The 25,163-nt window shown below is 35.9% G+C and overlaps 1 protein-coding gene across 1 annotated transcript in view; it reads right to left on the minus strand.

Annotated features, from left to right (window-relative positions):
* DACH2 (dachshund family transcription factor 2) overlaps positions 1-19,442 on the minus strand; it is a 299,991-nt gene extending 280,549 nt beyond the window's left edge. Inside the window, exon 1 of the mRNA XM_055121151.1 lies at positions 18,943-19,442. Within this exon, the coding sequence (XP_054977126.1) occupies positions 18,943-19,442 (500 nt within the window). The remainder of the gene's footprint in view (positions 1-18,942) is intronic.
* Between the last annotated feature and the right edge of the window lie 5,721 nt (positions 19,443-25,163).

The raw sequence follows: 25,163 nt of genomic DNA on the forward strand, positions 1-25,163 counted from the left end.
TTGTTGATTTCTGCTCTGGATTTTATTACTTCTTTTACTTTATCCATTGTAATTATTAAAAAAAGCCTTGATCCATAAAGGATCATACATAGAGAAAAAAATAGACAGAACTCTAAATAATATTGACTTCATAGGTTTCATAAGGAATTCAATTCCATTGGCAAAAAAATCACAGGGAAAAGTAAAAGAGAATAAATAACACCGCAAAAGGAGCTTTCCCTATAAGACACCATAATGAATGGGAGAAAATATTCACTCAACATACAGATGACAAATGACTAATATCCAAGATATGCAAAGCACAACAAGAATTTTAAAAATCACCATCAAAAACTGAGGAAAAGAGAAAGACACTTGTTCAAAGATGACACAAGATGGTCAACAGGCATACAGGACACATTTCATGATCACCAGGGAGGTAAAATCAAAAAGAAAATAAGATATCATCTCACCTCAGTGAGAATGACCAGAAACCATCAGTGCTGGAAAGGAAACGGTTAACAAGGGAATTTCATCCCTTGTTACTAAGATAGTTTACTGGTTCCACCTTTATGGAAAGCAGAATTGAACCTTTTTCTATATAACACTCATCAACATAAATCCCCAGAACATAAAATCATTAATACAAATATATACATACAAATATATACTCACCTATGTTCATTGTAGTCCTCTATATAATATCCAAGATCCTGAAACAACCCAAATGCTCAATCACACAGTAAAGGGAGTATAGTTCAGAGGAAAAGCATTCAACTGCAGATCAAATGCCAAGTAACATTAAATTTCTTTATTAAAGGTTAAAGAAACTTTGATATATACATATATATTATAATACATAATATACATCTACTTCTAGTTTCTCCAGCTTAAAGGAGTTGCTCAAAGTAAGTTATATATTATAATATATTCTATATAGTTATATATTATATATTATAATCTATGTATATCACAGTTTATATATTACATAAAGTTTCATATATATTCAGTTTATATATTATACATAGTTTTATATATTATGTTATATAATATATAATTATATTACATATTATATGTAATAAATCCATCACATATTAAATACACATATAAATAGATATTATATTGTATATGTGTTCTAATTATATATCATATATGCTGTGTTTTATATATGATATTAATGTGATATATTACATGATAATGTATTGTATATTATAATATATAATGCAAACTACCCCAATAAATTAAATAATAAAATATTGAATTTTCTATAATTTGGATGGAACTAGGGAATGTTATTTAAATTAGAGGCAGAAGGACAAATGCAGAATAATCTCACCCATATGTGATATAGGAGAAACGAAGTAACAGAATGGATAGTACCCAATGGGGGAAAAAATACATGATCAAAAGAAGTTGGGGAAAAATGGGTGGAAGCAGAAGGGACCTCTAGAGGTAGTGACAGGGGTCTATGGGACTTTGTACTCCAGGATAAATGTTAGTACTATTATAAAATATGCAACCTCAGTTTTCATAACATTTTTTAAATATAAAACATTTTGCTGTCAATAAGACCTTGAGTAGAAGTGATCTTTCTGGGAAAGAACTTTAATCTTAGCTTTTTATAATTTCAGTTCTGCTAGGCTGTTGACTCAGTACAATTTCATTCCGTTCTAATAAGGCTTACAATGATTCATGCTTGAATAAAATATGTTTGAAATTCCAACTCTCTTCATAATTGAAATACAGGGCAAGATGACTTGTTATTTAGTTTGTTTTGTTTGATATAAAGTACAGGCATATTGCCTATAAAATTCATTCTATAATACTTTGCCAATCTTTCCTAACTGAGGTAATGCATGGATGTACATTTTTAATTGCAATGCAATAAAAGGAATAACATTTTTGTTATTGTTTGGGGACCCCAATTAGTTGTACTCAGGGCTTATTCTTGTGTGCTCAGGGACCACTTTTGGTGGTGCTCAGGAAATGGAATAGAAACTGGGTTGGCTGCAATGCAAGGCAAGCACCTTACACATTGTGCTATCTCTCCAGTCTCTCAAGATCTTTTAATTCAACTCAACAGAGTTTAAATAAAATTTCAACAATGGACCTATTAAACATGAGTCTTTTTGGAGAAAGGGCCCATTTAGCTGTGCTCAAAACTTACTCTTGACTCCCCATCCTGGCAGTGTGTTTTAGCGAACCATATTGGATGCTAGGAATTGAACCCGGGTTAGCTGCATCTTACCCAGTGTAGTGTCTCTCTGGTCCCTAAATAAGAGTCTTACTAGTGAATGTTACAATATCTAGTTTCTCCTGGTAATCTCCAGCTGCAAAAATTAAAATCCACTCTGAATAGTGGCAGAATCTAATAGGAGTTTCAAATTCTGACCAAACACTTCTTCCCAACCACTCTTATTAGGATTCCCAGTGAATAATTGGGTATGCCTGAGGAAAGGAAACTTGTTTGCAAAGTAATTAGTAAGGAATTACATTGTACGAGGATGTAATGTTGGAATGTTTTTTTTGCACGAAAACCTGCCATAATGCATATTGTAAATCAAAGTGTCTAAATTAAAATTGTAAAAGATATTCTGATCACCAATTTCCTAATTTTTCTCTGTAATGTTTTTACATAATAAATGTGACTTAAAGTCTATTTCTTTCTCACCAAATCTTTAAAGTCATAGGAATCCCAAAATACCTAAGAATAGCTAGAAGTGATACCTACAGGAAGAGCTATCATAGTGACTTTCATATGAGATCACTAATCTATGAAACTTTCATGTGAGATCAATAATCTATAAAACAGAGAACAGTGAGTGTTAAAACATTTATTTGGTTTCTGCCATTTTTACTGTACTACAAACCTTTTATTGGTAGAGATCAATTAGTATCTCTTGGTGGTATATTGTTCCTAGCAGATATTCAATATATATTCTGTTTCTTAAAATGCCAGTGTGTTGAAATTAAGTAAGAATTTAATTTTCTCTTCATGAATACATGAGAAAATAATATGATGAATGAACATAGATATCTGGGGCTTTAGAGATAATGCAAGGGTAAGGCACATGTTGTCAACCAAAGTTCTATCTTCTTTTTGCTTTAACCTTTCGTGTCCATGCTAATGTTCTAAACTTTATAATTATCAATAATTCCAACTCTTCCTTATTCTTAATTTTGTACAAACTATACCCAGACCCAGTGATCCATTTTTTGTTTACTCTTTCAAGTTCTCGCACATCAACAATTCTTTCCTCTATTCCCTTGTGAACCTTTCTGGACCTGGACTTTTTTCATTGTCATTTCAATTTCTTTATTAATGATTGAGCTGTTCAGATTTTTTCATCCTTCCTGTTTCAGTATTGGGAGATTGTTCAAATCTAAGAATTCATCCTTTTTTCCGTAGATTTCTTCGACTTAGTGGAACAGAGTTGTTTTATGCTGGGCTCTTAGATCTTTTGTGCTGCTAAGTTGTCTGTTGTAATTTCTCCCCCTTTCATCTCTGATCCCATTTATTCAGGTTTTCTCTTTTTCCCCCTAAGGCTATGTCAATCTTATTATTCTAGCAAAGGATTTGTCAATCTTCTTTCAAAGAAAAGAAAAAACCTCCTGGTTTCACTGACTCTGCATCATTTTATTGCTATCTGTGTCATTGACTTCTGCTCTAATTTGTATTATTTCTTCCTTTTACTTTCTTTCCATTCACTTATAATTCTTTTCATAGTTCTCAAAGATATAATATTAGGTTATTTATTTGTTTTTACCTGCCTAATAGTATAAGCCTATATTAATAAAACTTCACAACCAACATGATAATCAGTGGTGAAAAACTGAAACCCTCTGAGAATGTACAAGATACAAGGATGTACACTGTCTCCAATGTTATTCACACTACTCTTGGAAGTCCACAATGATTAGGAAGAAAAAGAAATCTAAAAGATTCAAGTTGGAAAAGAACTTAAACTATCACTAATTGAAACTGATATGATTTTATAAATATAAGAGCCTGAAGATTAGAATAAAATGCTTACAATCAATAAACTATGCTAGGAATGTAGCAGTCTACAAAAATCAATGCACAAAACTGTATATTTATATGTGAATAGAAAACAGAAGTAAAAGAAATAAAAATGACTACCCACTTAAAATAGTGTTCAAAAGTTCGATGGAGAGAAGCAGAGTTTCAGATGAGTATGGTATTGGAACAATGTATGCATGGAAAAGTATGATTAACCGTTTTGTAATATGGTACTTCAATAAAAATTGGATTTAAAGTGTCCAGAAGAGTCAAATTCTTGTGTATATACTGGAGATGGGGCCACAATGGGCTTACTCCTGGCTCTGCACTCAGTGATCACTTCTCACAGGCTTCAGGGGGAATCCTATGGGATATTGGGGATGAACCTGGTAGGCCATGTGCAAGGCAACCATATCTGTACTACTTCTGTGCCCCCCACAGAATCTACACTTAAAAAGGAAAAAATAAAGACTCAGATATAGAAAACTATAATTCACTAAGAAACGTAATAAAAGATGGCATCAGGAAATATGGTCACTAATACGATACCTTATTGTTCCACAAATAAGACCTAGACAAAATTCAAAAATGTTTATCAAATAAGTTTAGGAGTTTCACCATTCACAAACTATTTTAAAATAAAGCATAACATTATTAAACATATGTCTTAAAATGTCTATCTCTTTTCATTCTTGGCAGATCATATAATATAAAACAACATGCAAAAAAAGTCAAACACTAAGCTTGAGGATTTGAATCCACAAGATTAATTATATGAAAGCCAGTTTTTTAACATGGGAGAAGTATATCTTTTTTCTCACATTTGCTGCGGATGAAACACGGGTCTCACGTAAGAGGTCTTCCATTGAGCCACATCTACAGCCTAAAAGAATTGTCTGCCATAGAGGCAGGGGGAGGGTGGTAAAGGGGGGGTATACCCAGGATGTTGGTGGTGGGGAATGTGCACCGTTGGAGGGATGGGTGTTTGATCATTTGATCATTGTGAGATTATAACCCAAACATGAAAACTTGTAACTATCTCATGGTGATTCAATAAAATTTTAAAAATAAATAAATAAAAATTTAAAAAATTTTAAAAAGAATGTATTTTTAAGTCTTTAGTTGCACTATTACCCACAAACTGTGTCTCATAGAATTATTAGGGTTTTTCTTTGTTTGAGGCACCATAATTTATAACACCGTTAATGCTAGTTCAATGTATTCCATGTTCCAAAATCGCACCTATAACCACAGTGCCCTTTTCCTTCCACCAATATCCTATGGTCCACTGCCACCTACCTTTGTCTTCTTTGCATGGTAATATCAATTCTATAGAACAAATCTCAGGTTCTATTGACTTCATCCATTTGTTATTCCCTTACTATGTTTTTATTTCTCACATATAGGAGATATCATTTTGTATCTGTCCCTCTCCTTCTGACTTTACTCAGCATGACACATTCTAGTTTCATGCACATTGTATCAAATTGAACGTTTTTATCTTTTCTAACAACTGAGCAGAATTCCGTTGTGCATATTTATCACAATTTCTTTATCTACTCATCTGTTCTTGGTCACAGGTTGCTTCCAAATCTTGTTATTGTGAATATTGTTGCAATTAATATAGAAACAGATCTTTCTCAAAATAGTGGGTTTGAGCATTTGGGATAGTTGTTAAAAAGTGTAATTTCTTGATTATATGGAAGCTCAATTCTTAGTTTTACAAGGAAGCATCCATATTGTTTTCCAAAGAAGTTGAACGACTCAACATTCCCACCAACAACAGATAAAGTAAAGGTTCTTTTCTTCCCAGCACTATTTTATTATTTTATTCTTTTTATTGCATGTAAATCTTAATGACATGAGGATATATCTCATTGTTTTGATTGGCATTTATCTGATAAAAAGTAATGATGAGCACTTTTTCATTTAACTGCTGGCAATCTGTACATTTTCTTTGAGGAGGTGTCTGTTCTTCTCTCTATTTTCCAGGAGTTGTTTGTTTATGTTGATAAGTTTTGCTAGTGCTTTATATATATATGTATGTAAATAGATATATATCAGATATTAGTCCTTTCTCATATTTGTGATGTCTGAATACATTCTCCAAGTCTGTAGGATGTCTTTTTATTCTAGTTATTGTTTCTTTTGTTTCTATTTTGTACTCATTCAAAAATCCTCAGGTTCAGTATTTTAAATTTTTTCTATTATATATTTTAGTTCCTGTATCAAAATTATAAATTCTCACCAAAATTTGATTCAGTAAACTAAATAATAGTAATTGATCAAAATTATATATATACATACATATATTAGTTTTAACCTCGGGTGTCCTAGACATAAGGACATTTTACACTAAAAATTACATCTGAAAGAACTAACATAGTTATTCATTTAAATGGGTGAGGTGAAATATTACATAAATTCATTTTGTAATTTGATATGTCCTGAGATTATGCTGAATAAAGTAAATTATTTTTAATTAATTACTTTTGTAAAGCATTTGTGTATCTATTCATATTCTACATAGATACAAGGACAGAAAAATACTCTTACAACTTATTTTGAATGAAGTTACATTTACTGTTGAAGGAAGGCTCAAATGTCAACATCAACCAGATTTATATCTATTATCAAAGTAATACAAATGTGGGACTGGAGAAACGGCACAGCGGGTAGGTACTTGTTTTGCCGGTGGCAGATGCAGGCTAGATCCCTGACATCACATATGGCCCCCTGTCAATGCCAGGAGTGAATCATGAGTGCAGATACAGGAGTAAGCCCTGAGCACTGCCTGGTGTGGCCCAAAAATCAAAAACTAAAATAAAGTAAGACAAATTTAGCTGAATGAAAATCATTTTATAGTAGTAGTCTAGTTTTATTAATTCTTGCTTAGGTATAATGCTAGAATATCTTTATTGAATTTTGGTAAAGGGTCCTAATCAAAGAGACATACTTTAAAATTTTCTATATATTTAGAGCCCTTTTAATAACAATTGCTTATGCGGTCATTGTATTTGGGGGCGGGGGGGTTTTGTACCACACTTATTTCTGGCTCTGCACTCAGGAACTACTCTAGGTAGGCTTGGGGGACCTTATAGGATGCAGAGATCAAACCCTGGTCTCCTGTGTTTACAACAGATACCATATTCACTCTACTATTACTCTGGCCTCATTTTTTATTGCTATTTAATTATGATAAAATTTCAAAGTTATCCATGATTGGGTTTCATAGGACAGGGAAGAGGTCCTATGGTGTAAGGAAGCTAACACTTCTTAACTTTTTAAAGTAACAGCAAATTGTATAACGTATGATAAGAAATAAATGAATGTGATTACATTTATATAACATGTGAATGAGATGCCTAAATGCACACAATATTAGGCTTTGCATAGTTTTATTATGAATATTACCGATGTTAAATATTACTCCTCAAAAGTTATGACTACAAATAACAGGTTTCTGTTTAGATATCAAATTCAGTTCATTTTTAAGGACCCCACTATAGACAGCAATATATGTATCAATTTGTTCTTATGTAAAATTTAATTTTCAGAACAATGCATATGACTTCCTAGATTCAGATTCTCATTACAATCATTTGTTGAATTATAATGTATAAATTTTGCTTTTATAAAGGATGAAGCAAGATCTCACTATGAAGATATTGACATATTTAAACACTATTTGAAAATTAGTTAATTCTTTTTTTTTTGCTTTTTGGGTCACACTCAGCGATTCTCAGGGGTTACTCCAGGCTCTGCACTTAGAAATTACTCCTGGCGGTGCTTGGGGACCATATGGGATGCTGGGAATCGAACCCAGGTCAGCCGCGTGCAAAGCAAACGCCCTACCCGCTGTGCTATTGCTCCAGCCCGAAAATTAGTTAATTCTTATCCATAACTTTATTGAACTTCAGCATAAACTTCTCTTTATTTTTATTTATTTATTTAATTTGCTTGTTTAATTTTTATTAAAGAGCCATAGTTTATAAAGTTACTGATAGTTGCATTTGGGGCATACAATAATTGAACATTGGTCCCTACACCAGTGTCAACTTTGCTTCTCCAGTATTCCCAGAATCCCTTTCCATCTCAACCCTCAATTTTTTTACCATAACATAAACAGTTACAAAGTTGTCCATTTATGGGAATATAACCTGGGGGCAAAAAATCCCACAGCATAAAAACCATGAGTACTTCTATGTTCATTCTAAAACTATTCACAACAGCCAGAATCTGGAAACAACCTGAGTGCCCAAGAACAGATGACTTGATAAAGAAACCATGGTACATCTATACAATCGAAGTAAAAAAATTTTCTTAAAAATTGATGAACATGGAGAATATCACACTGAGTGAAATGAGTCATAAGGAGAGGGACAGACATAGAATGATTCCACGCATTTGTGAAACATAAAAGACACAGTATGAGACTATTACACATGGACAACTGAAATGAGGGCCAGGAGGACTGACCCATGGTTGGAAGCTTGTCACAATCGGAAGGAAGGGGAAGAAGGCAGTTAGGACAGAGAAAGGAGCACTATGAAAATGACAGTTAGAAATAAACTTCTCTTTAACTAGGCATGCATTCTAAGCCTCCATGATTAGCCTAACACTGAAGATAAAACTTTTCATGATAAGAAATTGGAATGATAGTACATCAGGTCAGGTGCTCATCTTGCATATGAGTAACCCAGATTTAATCCCCAGCACAGCGCCAGGAATAAGCTCTGATAGCTGAAATAAAATTGCAGTATACTCTATGTACGCTATGTATGTATTACACTATGTATTGCATGTACTCTATGGTCCCAAGAACACAGAGACAGTAGTAAGTCATAAGCATTGCCAGGCATGGAGAAAAAGTTGAACAACATAACAAAAAAATCTTTCCTAAGCAATAGAGACCTGAAGTGTTTAAGTGAAAACTCTTAATAGAAACACTTAAATAGAAAACTATTTTCTATTTAGAACAAATAACAGTAACAATAAATCATGGCAAAATAATACTATAAAGAACATTTTTTCATTTGCCTTTCAGTCATTCGGATTTCTTCTTTGAGAAAGTTTCTGTTCATTTCATAGCCCCATTTTCTGATGGGATTGGAAGTTTTCTTCTTGTAAAGTTCAACCAGTGCCTTATATATCTTTGATATCAGCCCTTTATCAGATGGGTATTGGGTGAATATCCTTTCCCATTCTGTAGATTGTTTTTGTATTCTGGTCACAGTATCTTTTGAGGTGCAGAAGCTTCTTAGTTTAAGGCACATGAAAAAATGCTCTTTATCACTAATCATCAGGGAGATGCAGTTCAACAAAACAATGAGATATCATCTCACACCACAGAGACCGGGCCTCATCGAAAAGAACAAAAGCAACTGGTGTTGGTGAGGATTTGCGAATGCCAGCTGATTCAATCCTTTTGGAAAACCATATGGACGCTTCTCAAAAAATTAGAAATTGAGCTCCCATTTGACCCAACAATACCACTTCTGGGAATATATCCCAGAGATGCAAAAACGTATAGTAGAAATGACATCTGCACTTGTATGTTCATCACAGCACTGCTTACAATAGCCAGAATCTGTAAAAGACTGGAGTGCCCAAGAACAGATGACTGGTTAAATTAAATCTTGGTGCATCTACACAATGGAATACTATGCAGCTGTTAGAAAGGATAGAGTCATGAAATTTGCATATAACTGCATCAACATGGAGAGTACCATGCTAAGTGAAATGAGTCAGAAAGAGAGGGACAGACATAGAAAGACTGCACTCATTTGTGCAATATGAAGTAACAGAATGAGAGACTTACACCAAGAATAGTACAGATATATACCAGGAGGATTGTTCCATGGCTTAGAAGCCAGCCTGACATGCTGGGGGAAAAGGTAGCTCAGATAGAGAAGGGACCACCAAGTTAAGGGTGCTTGGAGGGCCCGCTAGGGATAGGAGATGTGAGCTGAAAGTAGACTATAGACCGGACATGATGGCCAGTCAATACCTATAATGCAAACCACAACACCCAAAAGGAGAGAGATAACAAAAGGTAATGCCCTGCCACAGAGGCAGGGTGGGGAGGGGGGATCGCATGGGGGTGGTGGGAGGGATACTGGGATCATTGGTGGTGGAGAATGGGCACTAGTGGAGAGATGGGTACTCTATCATTGTAAGACTGAAACGTAAACATGAAAGTTTATAAGTCTGTAACTGTACCTCACGGTGATTCATTTAAAAATTTATTTTAAATGTTCTAATAAAGGGGAATGAGGCAGCAAAAAATAATACTATAAAATCTGAAAGGAGGACTATGTAAAAAAGCAGATAGTATATATTATATGTATATAAGAAATGCTTCATTTGGTGTAAACCCAAAGCACCTAGACTATTCTATGCTAATTTAAATAAAACTGATTAAGATGATAGTACTGGAGTGATAGCACAGCAGGTAAGGAGTTTGCCTTGTACGTGGCCCACCTGGGTTTGATTCCTCCATCCCTTTTGGAGAGCCTGGCAAGCTACTAGTGGCATATTCAATATGACAAAAACAGTAACAAGTCTCACAATGGAGACATTATTGGTGCCTGCTCGAGCAAATTGATGAACAATGGGACGACGGTGCTACAGTGCTATATGTACATATATATTCAAAAGCTGAAAAGAGAACTTGAATCTCCTTTTAATAGTTTGCTGCTTATCATACAGTAAATAAAAATTATTACACTGCCAACATTAAATTAAAATATTTCACAATTGACGGAATTGTTCCTCTACAAAAACTAAGGTAAAGCCATGGGTTAAATAAAATAAAGTATGTGGATATGTTGTGTTATGTAGGTAGATAATACATTTCATTAAAGGTAAGGTCTGGAGAGATAGTACAGTGGGTAAGGCACTTTCCTTGCATGCTGCTACTTCAGGTTCTATCCTAGGCACTGCATCTGATCCTCCAAGCCCTGCCAAGAGTGATCCTAAACACAGACCTCAGTCAGCACTGAGCACAACCGGGAAAGACCCAAAAACAAAAGAGAAAGAGAAGAGAGAGATAATTTTTCCTCCTGAAGCATATATGCTTTTCTATAGTCTTAAGAAACTAAATCATAGATTTAGTGTTTGTTGTATTTGGAGACCAGAAATGTGACTTAGTGGTATAGTGCCTGCACTTTCCCTAAGGAAAATATAGATCTTAGGAAACACTGTACAGCAAGTATTCACAGAACATACCTCAGACAATCAAAGGACAACACTGCTCATTAAAAATTTAGGTTTGTATATTGTAATACTTGTAATACTTTGCACAATTTTGAGCTCAGGTTTGATCCCTGGCACCTCATATGCTCCCCTGAGCACAGCCAGGCATGATCCCTGAACACAAAGTCAGAAGCAAACCCTGAGTACTGCCGGGTTTGGCCCCCCATAAAAACCAAAGCACTATATCATTAACTTTAAAATTTAATCTCATTATATTACTTTTTATGCAAATAATATAAATATGATAAAAATAAGTGACATACACTAAATGAGATTAATTTCTATGATTTTTAGCAGTAAAGATTCATAAAAATTATAAATGTAAATGGATGTACCATCTCCATCCTACTAAAAAGAAAAATTAAATGGGGCCAGAGAAATTGTACAGTGGATATGGCACTTGCCTTACATGCTACTAAGCTGGGTTTAATCTGTAGCACCCACATGGTTCCTTGAGCCCTACCAGGAGTGATCCCTGAATGCAAAACCCCTGAGCATCACCAGGTACAAACCCAAACTCAACCAATTAATTAATTCCTAGATATGCTCTAATTATAACAAGCGTTTTACTACATAGTAAGAGTTATTGCAGTTTCACTAATTCAACAAAAATCTTATTAATAAGAAATTTTAAAATAACACCCTTCATAATCAACATTAATATTACATCATTCGATTCATAGTGACACTTTCAAAATATCCCAACATATCTTATTCTCAAGTTTCAAACTATGAATAAATATTAACATGGAAATGCTACCAAGTAGCTATATACTCTACTTAGGTTAAATATATTGATTTCCATAATATTGAACAGTTATTATAGGATAAAAATTCAGAATATTTCTTATTAATAAACTTATGTTTGGTTTGCTATTTTTTCTCTGCTTCTAAATAAAATAATTTTAGTTGTTCTAATAAAAAATAGAAATGGAAATGTTGACACTTTAAAAGCTTCAATCTCTTTGACATTGCTGGAAGTGTATGAGGACATTAATGCATCTGCCATGATAACAAGCTAAGAATAACATCTAGACATCAAAGGAGAGGAGAATCCATCTGAAGTGATTCATTCAGATCTGTCTCATTGATTTGTTAAACACAGGGCAACATCTGCAGCCACACAGAGTCACTTGGTAAAATTAATGCAAAATCAATTCAAATGGGAAAAAGTGTGAAAGAGATAAATCAAAACACAATTTGCATGCAGTCCCACAATCAGACTTATTAGATACAAATGCTCAATTTCTAGTCCTGAGAAAATGTGTTTTAATGTTGTTTAAATTTTTCAGAAGTGTGTGATCCAAAGTGACAGTGAAAAATTTTGCGGATGAAGATGGTAAAAGAAGGGAAATTGGTACCAAAGACCCTTTGACTATCCATCAAAAACATCATTAATATCCAACTGATTGGTTTTGGGGTAAAGATTTAATGTCTTTTCTCTGAAAACATAATATCTTCAGTTTTGATCAAGTAAGGAAATTTTAATTTATATCTCAAAGGTATAGAGTGAATAAACCAAAATAATTTATAACTTATATGCACAAGAAAAAGTGTCATTGGAGATTTAGCTTGCCAAGTTAAGTATATTGTGATTAGGATTTTTTACAATTATGCTTGCTTGTATTCCAAAAGGTCTTTTAAAATATCTAAAATATAATTTCTCGAAAAGCACTAAAATTATATCTTAGTGATACATTCCTGTTTTTTCAAGCATCTGACTATTTCTAAGCTGCCTAAATAACATTTAATCTGTTGGTTCTCAAATAAAAGTTAATGTCACTAATTAAATCTGAAAATGTCACTTATACACATATATGTAGATAAAAAGAGATCACAAACATTAAAACTGTTAACTAATTTTTCACATTAAGTGAATCTTAGCTTTTACTTTTAGTTTTACAGCTGCATTAAACTTTGAAGTATAGAAAATAAATTGCATAAATGTAAGAATTTTAGGCATTTGCTTGCTGAATCTGCTGCTTTCATTAAAGCTAAAATGTGAGATCCTCTTGTACAACAAATACAAAAAATCACTTCACTGTATCTTAAAAAATCTCAAACAAGATGACAACTATTCCCACTTGGATTTATGTATTTTATCATGATTTTCTCAATAAATTTCAATATGGGCTCTATATAATTAAGTCCTAAAGTTAGAGTATATCAACAAAATTACTACATAGCACTTTAGAATTGCTGTGATCCAAAATTTGACTTATTTTAATGAAGCAATAAATAGTCAAAAGTTTTAGTCTTCATTTTATTGTTCTCTAATACCTGAGGGAAATGTCATTTCCATTTTTTTTCTGGGAAGAAAGTTAAAATATTTTTCAAACTAGCAAATTAAAATAATTATTATTGAACACAATATAATTCTTTGTCTTTTCAGTGCTGTCACAAAACAATATGAAATCTTGTAACTATCTCATGATGATTCAATAATTTTTTTAAAAATCATACATATTTTACTCATTTTTCTTCAGTGTAGATTAATAAAAATGTGGCCTGACCTAAATAAAAATGCCACTCAGTAGAAACATTAATATTGTTACAAACGAAAATTGTTCCTTGAAAATTACCAATTTGGAAACAGTCCAATTTGTATCTACTGGAGTAGCGTGGGAAACACTTTAAATTAAAATACCCAAGGTTTAAGATGTTTGCCTTGCACGCAGTCTACCCGACTTTGTCCCAGCATCACATATGGTCATCTGAGCCCAGCCATGAATGATACATGAGAGTATAGCCAGGAGTAAATCCTGAACACGGTCTGTGACTGAACATCTAATTAATTAATTAATCAATTAATTGTGTTACAGGCTGGAGCGATAGGACAGCAGTTGGGTGTGTGGCCGACCCGTGTTCTATTCCTCCGCCCCTCTCGAAGAGCCCGGCAAGCTACCGAGAGTATGGAGCCCGCACGGCAGAGCCTGGCAAGCTACCCGTGCGTATTGGATATGCCAAAAACAGTAACAATAAGTCTCTCAATGAGAGACGCTACTGGTGCCCGCTCGAACAAATCGATGAACAATGGGATGATAGTGACAGTGGACAGTGACAGTGTTTGAGGTCTTAAGTAAGGACTCATATTCTTCACCAGATACCTGACATAGATACCTGACATACTATGTAGGAAAATAAAATTGCCATTTACGTCAGTAAAAATAGCTCTTCCATTCAACATGAAAATTTATCCAGAGGAAATAAAGATGAATTTCTTCTTTCAGACAAGAAATGTGTGTAAGAGTTTCTACTTACTGGATGTATATTATCCTTACTCTTTCCCCACTCTAAGTTAGAACTGTTAAGAAGTCATGACACCCAAATGGTAGTCCTCTTTAGACAATTTTCTACATTGCTCATCTTCTTTGGACATCTGTATAAGTTCCTTTCCCTTATCTTCACTCCCTCTCATGGCATTATACTGTTCATATCCTACATTTTTTCTCTTACTGGCTTTGTGTTTCATCCACATTATTTTGTCTTTCGTGCTTCATTCCTGTCTTAACTCACTGAATAAAATATCAAAAAATTAATGTTGATCTAAATGCTAATTTCACAATGATATAAGTTCATTTAGATTTGTGAATGGTTTATGATCCAAATTCCTGTAAGTGATGTTAACTAAGGTCATAAAGCATACCTTGTAGAAATCATTGTATTCTGCAATGTTAATAACATTATTAGGATGAAATTTTGCATCAATAAAATGCGGTGATTTAATTATACAATTAGTTAAAAATTCCCAGAATCACAGGGCTATTTTTGCTATGTATGAATTTGCAGTATTAATTTCTAGTAGCTTGTCTCACCTTCATTCATGGATTGTATTCATAGATAATACTTCGTAAAGGTTTACAATTATCTGTTGAAACACTTGTAACACAGTTATAGGAAATGCATTTAATAAATAAAATACTCATGAAGAAAAGATCTGATATGACATAAATGCACAATTTACAGACATATTTTTCATATATATTTAACATATTTCTAGTACCTTTTACATGCATATACACAAGAAAATTTGTCTGTAAAGTTTAATATTCTGAATGAAATATGGACTGATAATACTCAACTGAATTAAAAACACTTAAAACAAGATCCAAAAATAGTATAAGAGCACCTGCCTGTTATAAAGTAGTTTATAATTTCCCACTAATTAAGTAGATAAAATAAAAATTAGAGAAAAGTTTCTACCTATAAACCAAAGTCCAAATTCACTTTAAAACTATAATTTATTACTTTTTAAATGAAGGTCACAGATTTTGCTCAAGATGTATAAATGAATTACTAAGGAAGACAATTCTATGTGTAATTATATTTCAAATTGAAGAATGACATTTTTATGTACACTGGTAGAGGAATGGGTTGTGGCACATTGTATGACCGAAACCTGAACATGGACAACTTTGTATCTCATGGTGTGTGTATCTCAATTTTTAATAAAGAAAGACATTTTTAAATGAGTAAAGCTGAGAGAGATATGGGATGAGATATTTGTTCATGCCTGCAATTGTTTAAATATGTATTTTCAAATGGCAAGAAATGAACTAAGTGGTTCTCATCTAAGTTTCTTATAACCCTCTGACTTTGTGTATTAACAAAAGACCTTGGTAGAAATAAAATTTTCTTTCTACTCAATCAACCTATAATTGCATATTTTACTGAGGGAGCAGTTATCCTTTGCATTTTAAGACTATTACCTTAATTAAAAGAATATGATCTAATAAATCAGGTTTGTAAGCTCTGATTACAAATAGATTCTTGTCTGTTTGTAAGCAGATAAGAATCAGGTAGGTATTTTCATGCGAATGACTTTCTATGAAATTGCTAAAACATAGGATAACACTGATCAAAGGAAGAAAAGAAAAACAATAGATTACCTTGAGGTGCTGTATCTTACCTTATTTTTGCAGTCAGAGTTTGCCTAAAAGTTTTCAATATGCATAAACTATGCATAGTATTTTTTGTCTTTATAAGAAATGTGACAACTAAGATAGACTTAGTTAATAGGCTCAGAGATCTTATAATTTAAAGTTGCATTTGTGAGAAATTCTACTTCTGCCTAGGTTTTCTAGAAAGTGTTCAACAGTAGTGTAATTTTATAGAAAAACATTTATTCCCTTTAACCTGATAATGGTGTATTATTGGTTTTTGTGATACACACATCTGCTAAATACTTTCTGAGCAGACACTTTACTGGAGTATAAATACTAAATAATAAATATTTAGTATTTACTATTTGTTATTTAGTATTTAGTAAATACTAAGTATTTAATATTTAGTAAATACTAAGTATTTAGTAAATACTAAATATAAATACTAAATATTTTCCTGAAGATGGATAAACACTAAGAATACTAATTCACAGTTCCTTATAAAGTCACACAGTTATACCAGTGATGTGAGTGTGTGGTATATTCAAAACACAGAATCATCAACACTAAAACATAAAATTTAAGCACTTGTTAATTTTTTTCATTTTTTTAATTGAGACACTGTGAGATGCACAGTTACAAAGCTGTTCATGATCAAATTTAAGTCATATAATGATCCATACCATCCTGTACTGTGCCTGTCAAGTTGACAGGCAGGGATAGAGTCCCTATTGAAGGGAGGGAGGGAATCTGGGAACATTGGTGGAGGGAAGTTGACACTGGTGGTGAGATTAATGTTGGAATATTATATGCCTAAAACTTAACTATCAGTAACTTTGTAGATCACAGTTCTTTAATTTAAAAAAAAAATAACGTCATATAATCTTGAATAGTCTAACTTGGAAACATTTTGTACAATTTTTAAAGACATTTGCAAACACAATAGTTCTATAGTGTATTTCTAAGTTTTGATGTAAAATAGATACACTTAGAAGCAGAGAAACCAGGCACCATGATTTAAGAATTCCTCTATTTGTGGGAGTGAAATCCTTTCCCCTCTATGCCTGGGGAAACAACTATAAGCACCACTCTAGAAAATCTGCCCTTTTCTACTCTAACCTCCCAACGAAGTCTTGCGACAACATTTTAAAGCTCCAGAATGCCTATCTCAGAAGACCAGACAGAAAAGAGCAAGCCCAGGAAAATGGCATCCATTAAACTCTGAGAAGGGGTGGAGGAGAGAGAGAGTGAGATAGATAGAAAGATGAAAGAAAGAAGAGAGAAGCATAGAGAGGAAGGAAGGAAGGAAGGAAGGAAGGAAGGAAGGAAGGAAGGAAGGAAGGAAGGAAGGAAGGAAGGAAGGAAGGAAGGAAGGAAGGGAGGGAGGGAGGGAGGGAGGGAGGGAGGGAGGGAGGGAGGGAGGGAGGGAGGGAGGAAGGGAGGGAGGGAAGAGAAAGAAGGAAGGAAGAAAGGGAGAAAGAAAAGGAAGAGAAAGAAGGAAGGAAGGAGGGAAGGAGGGAAGGAAAAAAGAAAGGAAGAAAGAAAGAAGAGAGGAAAGAGAGAAAGGAAGGAAGGAAGAAAGAAAGAAAGAAAGAAAGAAAGAAAGAAAGAAAGAAAGAAAGAAAGAAAGAAAGAAAGAAAGAAAGAAAGAAAGAAAGAAAGAAAGAAAGAAAGAAAGAAAGAAAGAGAAAGGGAGGAAGGAAGGGAGGGAGGGAGGGAAGGAGGGAGGGAAGGTGGGAGAAGAGGAAGGAGGAACGGAAAGAGTAAGGGAAGGAGGGAGGGAAGGTGGGAGAAAAGTAAGAGAAAGAAAGAAGAAAGGGAGAAAGAAAGGGAGAAATGAAGGAAGGAAGGAAGGAAGGAAGGAAGGAAGGAAGGAAGGAAGGAAGGAAGGAAGGAAGGAAGGAAGGAAGGAAGGAAGGAAGGAAGGAAGGAGAAAAGAAAGGGAAGAGAAAGAAGGGAGAGAGAGAGAAAGAGAGAAGCAGGATTCATCCACCACATTTCAGATCACAGAAAGATTTGAGATTTGCTCAGCTGGGTTAAGCACGTGTCCTCACATGTTCTTTCATCTCTCCCCCCCTCCATTTCCCCCCTCTCTAGCTCCACTCTCCTTTCCTTCTCACCTCCCTTTCCCTCTTCCCGTCCCTTCCCTCTTTAACTCCCTTGGTGTCTCTCTCTCCCCATCTCTCTCTCTCTCTCTCTCTCGCTCGCTCTCTCTCTCTCTCTCTCACATACACACACACACACACACACACACACACACACACACACACACACACACACACCCCCTCCCCGCGACACCACCATTACACACTCCACATTATCACAAGGAACACACCGGGCAGGGAACGAATCAACCTCATTAATGTATACTAGATTGCTGAGCTGCATCCCCAAGTGCCCTGTCCTGGTTGATCACCTTAGGAAGCCAGTCTAAGCCCAGTGTGCCCCTTCCCCCCAGAAAACCCCCGGCGTCCGTGTTCAGGAGAAAACCGATCAGATCCACAGGGCCAAATACAGAAAGCAAGAATACCTAATCGAGAAGTCAACAAATAACCACCAGCGGCCCCAAAGTCATGCAAGATATGGGTAGAGCTGGGCAAGTTTTCACAGAAGACTGCAAAGCAAAGTTTGTGCAGGGCTGCCTTACACCACAGCCTGACACTCAGTGCCGACTAAAGGAGATGAACAATTGAAGAGTTGAGGCAAGTCACTTAAGACAACCGCTCCCCCAATTTGGATGAACGCGCCAAGCTAAGATGCAGGGTCCAGAGGCACAGAGGAGTGAAGAAACGATCAGCTCACCTGGTATTGGCGCAGTCGTTGAACAAAGTTTCGAAGTCTCTCCGGGTGATGAGCTTGCAGCGGTTCACTCCGGGCTGGATGGCCCCCAGGCTGCGAAGGATTCGTACCTGCTCCACAGTGCACACCACTGGGGTGATGTCTAGTCGCTTCAGCTTGGTGTACACCGTGTGTAAGCCGCCCACCAGGTGCCTGAGGAAGAGCTCAAACACCTGCGGCAGGCAGATGTGTTCCTCCCCGTCCATCACGAACGAGGCCACTTTCACGCCCCGCATATCCACCATCCGACACTCGTTGCCCCTGGCGCTGCCGCTGCCGCTGCCGCCACCGGCGACCTCACCCCCTCCGGAGCTGCTGCTGAGGCTACTCGCCAGGAAATTGTTGACCACACTGGAGGTGAGATAAGGAGCCTCCATCGGAGGGTACAGGGACTCGGCGCGAAACAAGCCCTCCGGGACGCCGCTGGAAGTTGCAGGGATCACCCGAGGTGCGGGCTCAGCCATGGTCAAGCAGTCTCAAACGTGAGGTTCGAAAGCCTTCACTTTCTTTGCCTGTTTTCTTCTCGGTACGTTGCACTCGCTGCCTGGCTCGCTCTCTCTTTCCCTGTCGCCGGTGCGTTCTCGCCCTGCGCGGTAGGAAAGGTCCCAGCTAACGCTAGCGCGCTCCTCTCCCAGGCAAAGAGTGGGCAGTCCCGACGCGCTGAGGCCAGAGACTCCACCCCCCACCACACCCCCTTCCCAGACCCGCTGCTCACGAGAACCAGTGGACCCCACCCCCTAGGCTCTGCCTTACCAAATGACAGCCTCCAGCGTGGAGGTGGGCACTTCCTGGCAGGCCTCTGACTACCTGAGGCCATCTGGGCTAGAGGCTAAAGGGGGATGCAGCTAAAAAAAGGGATCCTGGTGGTGGCTCCGTGTCTGGCTTCCTGCCGTCAGAAGAGAGCAAATCACCTGAAGTCTCAAAGTCTTCCGGAACCCCCTCCTCTGCCCCACGAGTGTCCTCCAGAGTAGAGCCTCAAAGTGGGACTTGAAGCATTTCTTGCACACTCCCATCCCAGCGGCACCTGGCACATAGGTTCAAGCTAGTACAAGGGAAGCAGTAGCTCGAATTGTATTTGCAATTTGCAAATTTCCTTGAGAACTCTGGCAAAGGAGTCAAAAAGAATAGGGTCTCCTAGGGTCCTATAGAGACCCCAGAGACTGCAGGAGTAAACATTTCAGCACTTCTTCACCCACCAGCACTGCATCACTCCTATTGGGACTCGGGGAACAATAAGTGGCTCTGGGGATCCACCCTGGTTGGCACCTGCTCAGGCAAATGCCTTATATTCTGTACTATCTCTCCTGCTGAATTTTGTCATTTTCCCATATTATTTTATTAATTTCTATTTATTGTCTATTAATGTACAGCATTATATATTTGCTTATTGTATTAACATTTTAAACTTGTGTTCAGCAAACTGTAAAGTGTATGCGCTGCCAACATTTTCCTAATTTTAAAAATATCTTTTTTCAGATACGATGACTTACAATATTGTTAATGATGGTTTCCTGTGTAGCTCATTCAAACACCACATCCATCACCATTATTTCTGTTTCGCTCCACCAAGGTCCCAAAGTTCCCTGCCTTTCAAACTCCGATTTTCCCAATCAATGGATTTAGTAAGTGACACCTGTGACAGCACTAAAATCAGAGTTACTAGTAGCTAACCTGGTCATATTCACCGACTAAAGCAGACACTGTGACTCTGAACATTTCGAAAAAGGTTGACGTGGTTTGTGGCTCACAATCTCATTTTGCATCACTACTGCTACAATCCTGGAACAGACCGTCTTTCTGTGCTCCCAACACACTTAGTTTAAAGTGCATTTTGTTCCAACTCAGGCTTGTTCTTTTAGATCTCGTGACAGTCAATCTTTACATGAGAAAGGAGCAAAGCTTTGTTCTTCATTTTTCTTGTCAGTGGGTTTTGGTGATCACTGATTAGAGATCCATGTCCGAAATTGTATACTTAAGATTCCTCCTCTCTCAATTAGTGAGTTAACCTTAAAGTACTGCAGGTAGGGTATTTACCTTGCACAGAGCCGACCCGGGTTCGATTCCTTAGTCCCTCTCAGGAGCCCGGCAAGCTGCTGAGAGTATCCCGCCACCACAGCAGAGCCTGGCAAGCTCCCCGTGGCATATTCGATATGCCAAAAACAGTAACAACAAGTCTCACAATGGAGATGTTACTGGTGCCCGCTCGAGTAAATTGATGAACAACAGGATGACAGTGCTACAGTGCAGTGCAACCCTTAAAATACCACAAGATCACACAATAAGCAAAAGTTTAGGCAAAGCTTATTCCGGGGAAAATGAATTTTCCCCTCATAGTATGCAATGATTAGATAGCTGTAGAAAGGTTATTTTAAGAATCCTTGCTGAGATTTTGAGATTTTGATTCGCTGGCAGAAAAAAACGGTGCTTTTTGTACCCCTCCCCTGTACAATCTGCTATTCAGAAAGTGAAATATATGCTTAATTTTATGATAAACTTTACCAAATGGTGTAAGTAAGACAACTTCTCTAATATCTTTCCAGAACTTAAATAGTTTGAGAAACAAACTGAGAGGCCTGGAGAGAGTAGAGCTGGGAAGGCTCTTCCCTTGCATCTGGCTGCTGGGTTCGATCCCATGCACTCCATTTGGTCTCTTGAATTCTGCTGGAATGATCCTTGAGCCCAGAGTCAGGAGTAAGCCCTGAGTATAGCCAGTGTGGCCCCAAAACAAAACAAAGTAGCAGAATTATACTGAATTTTATTCAAATATTTTACTTAGCAGTATCAATATGCATTTGCACCCTTGTTTAAGACATAAAATGCACAAAATGCTTTTTTGCTTGAAGGTTTTTCTCCTTTGCCATTGCATTGTCAATAAGAATTGCCCTTTGAATCAATTCATAAAGTTTCAACTTCTAATTTCAGGGTCAAAAGCTAAGGCATTGGAATGATAGCTCTTTTTGTAATGTAGTGACAAGCAATCCTAGTATAAAAGACTGGAATGTGTTCAGGGACAATGCACTTTTTATAAAGAATTAAGTAGGTTTTTTTCTGGTTCCAAACTATTGTGGGAATAAGATAAGGAAGAAGAAAAAGGACAATTGAGAAGAGATAGTAAAAGTACAAAAAGCTTCAAGAGAAAGTAGTTTTACCCCCCAAAAGTAGAAAATTACTTGTAGAAATGTTTGTGTTACTTATCTTTTCAAAAAAGCAATCCCAAATTGTTTTCTATAGGCATTTTGACATAAATGGATATTAAATTATGTGCTGAACTCAATCTAACAACTTATTCCAGGTGAATAAATTTGACTTTAAAGAAAAGCTTATTTTTAATTCCTCTAATTCTGTAAAAAGTCATGATGTCATGATGCTACCTGTATATTATTCCATTGAATATATGGAGTTTGGGTGGAGGTACTGTTGTTCAGATTTTCTTGGGGGAAGGTCCTAATTGATGCTCAGAAAGCCCAGGGGCCCCACTAGGAAATTGTTGGCCAAATTGGCCAGCAATTCAAAGCAATTGTTGCATCTAGGATTCAATGCTACACAGTCCTGCTCTATCCCAGGTACCAGGGTCAACCCCTTATATCCTAGGGGTCTCCAGGGCCATAGCTGGTGGTGCTAAGAGGGACCTCCAGAAATAAACCACGATATGTTTTTTGAGAACATATGATGCCTGAATTGAACTCAAATCAGGGGACACACTAGGTATGTGTCCTAAAGACTGTACTATCTCCCTACTACTCAAGTTGCTTTTACTGCAAATGATTTAGAATTTTCAAAAATAGAACATTATACAGATGTTTATTGTTTAAAATTTATGAAATATTACAATAGAAAAAATAGAAAACGCAGAATATTCAGACTACAATCATTATTATAACAATGAAAGTGAAATGTACTATGACAACTTTTGAAAATGTTCTGAAGCAGATGCCATATATTTAATGTGTTTTCTCAGATATGTAGTCATATTTTGACTGCTATCATAGATTAAGATTAAAATTCTAGTAGGCATATTAGAGACCAAAATTGGCCATTGCTCACTGTATAAAGTTTTGAATGTACAAAACTTTCAAAACACAAAACTCAGCATCATAAGTGGAATTTCCTCCAATTTTCAGTCTTCTAGAAATTAAACTAGGCAATTTTCTCAAGATATTTGTAATTTACAAATTATTATGCATCTATAAGAAATCATAAATTGTCACCTTGAATTTTCTTGATATTTTCATTAGACTGATTCAATGAATGCTGTTTCTATTCTTTTATTTTCTGTTCTGAGATTATGTAATCAAACTCAATAATTTGTTTTATCCATTTCTTCCATATCATCCATAAAATAAGCATCATTCTGAATAAGGCAAGAACAGAGGAAAGCTTGTCCATCAATCATCTGTCAGTTGGAGTTGCATGAAAAAGTATCTAATCATTTGATATTTTTATTGTAAAATATAAAATTAAGGTATGCTTGGAAAATGCTTGTCCATGGAGAACGACACTGAAAGAAAGTTCTCAAGATTTCACTAAGTCAAATTTACCAGAATTTTGATTCTATGCAAGAGTTAACCCAGTGAATAAAAACAAAATTAACCGAGGTACCATATCTCATCAGAACAAGAAGTTCTCAATGCTACTATTTCAACCAAATGATTTGCAGCCTAAGTATAGACTCTCATACGCTGAAATCCTGCCATCTTCCGGGATTTAATTAAGAACTTACATTTTCTCCTAATTGATACTCAATTTGGACGTGGAAGATGCTCATTTGTAACTTACGCAAAAATATTCCACTTTGTCATTGTCAATACAATTCAGGTAATATTTTAATTAAAAAGAAATATGTTTGTTGCCAATCTCATATGAAATTACAAAATGTTCAGAACTATTTAAAGAAACTGGTTTTCAGAAAGGGCATTCAAGCAAAGCACAGTTAATAAACAGATTCATTTGAACCCATTAGTCAACTGAAGTTGCAACCTCTAATATGGGTCTCTAATCTGAACCTTTCAAAAGCTGAAGAGAGAGTGTCCTAGGGTCAGGACACTTGCCTTGCATGTGGTCAGACCCTGAATGGATTATGTACACAGTCCCTTGAGAATGACCTCAGAACTAAGAGAGAGCCTTGAGCACTGTAGGGTATGAACAAAACAAAACAAAACAAAAAAAAAGGAAGCTTTCAGAAGCTTTTTAAAATTCATCTGTTCATGAAATAATAAAAAGAGGTCGATTGGATAAGGCAATAAATTAACTGACTAGAGTCTATAGATATACGGCCTCTTACTCAATGGACTTTTCACTAAGAAAGTGATTATGAAACAGCCTTCTATAACGTAAGTCACTTTATATTCAGCTGCATTTAGATTGATGATAAGTTCCAAGAAATGCAAAGATGGAAAGGAAGACTACTGAGGCAAGAAGAAAACTGGTCAAAACCTAAGGGGTGATGAGTTAAATCAGATCCTTAAAGAAAAGTAAAACAGAATCACTTACCAAAGGGGCCAGAGATAAGACTAGACTAGATGAGATGAAAGACAATTGATGAAGGTCATCGGCACTTTGGTAGTTGTGGTTGGGGAAGGGTATAAGTTTTTATATAAATATCATAAAAATTTTTGGCGACTTATTCCATTTTTATTGTGCTTTCTTTTTTATTTTATTGATTCACCGTGAGATATAGTTACAAGCTTTCATGTTTGAGTTAACAATCACACAATTATCAAACACCCATCCCTCCACCAGTGCACATTCCCCACCACCAATATCCCCCAGTATACCCCCCCTTTCCCACCCTCCCACTGCCTCCATGGCAGACAATATTCCCCATACTCTCTCTACTTTTGGGCATTATGAAATACCATAAATTTTAATTCAAACATAACTCCTAAATTATAATACATAAACTATTTTTAAAAAATAAACACTTGTAAACTAAAATATAAGATAATTCCAGTGTACACTATGAACCACTTTCCAACTTTTTAACCTGTCACACATTAAAGTTCACTGTTTTAGAAAAGAAGTAAATGTGTTGACTAAATTCTACTATGTCTGGCAAAGCATTTTCCTCTTTTAAATCTTAGGCTTTTAACTGTTCAAATTGAAGCCATTCTAATTTATGCTGGACTCCTACTGCTACTGCTACTTAGTATCCTTTTATTCATTTGGATGACTCTCTATTGTGTTCC

Source organism: Sorex araneus, chromosome X (genome assembly GCF_027595985.1).
Source record: "Sorex araneus isolate mSorAra2 chromosome X, mSorAra2.pri, whole genome shotgun sequence".
NCBI lineage: Eukaryota > Metazoa > Chordata > Mammalia > Eulipotyphla > Soricidae > Sorex > Sorex araneus.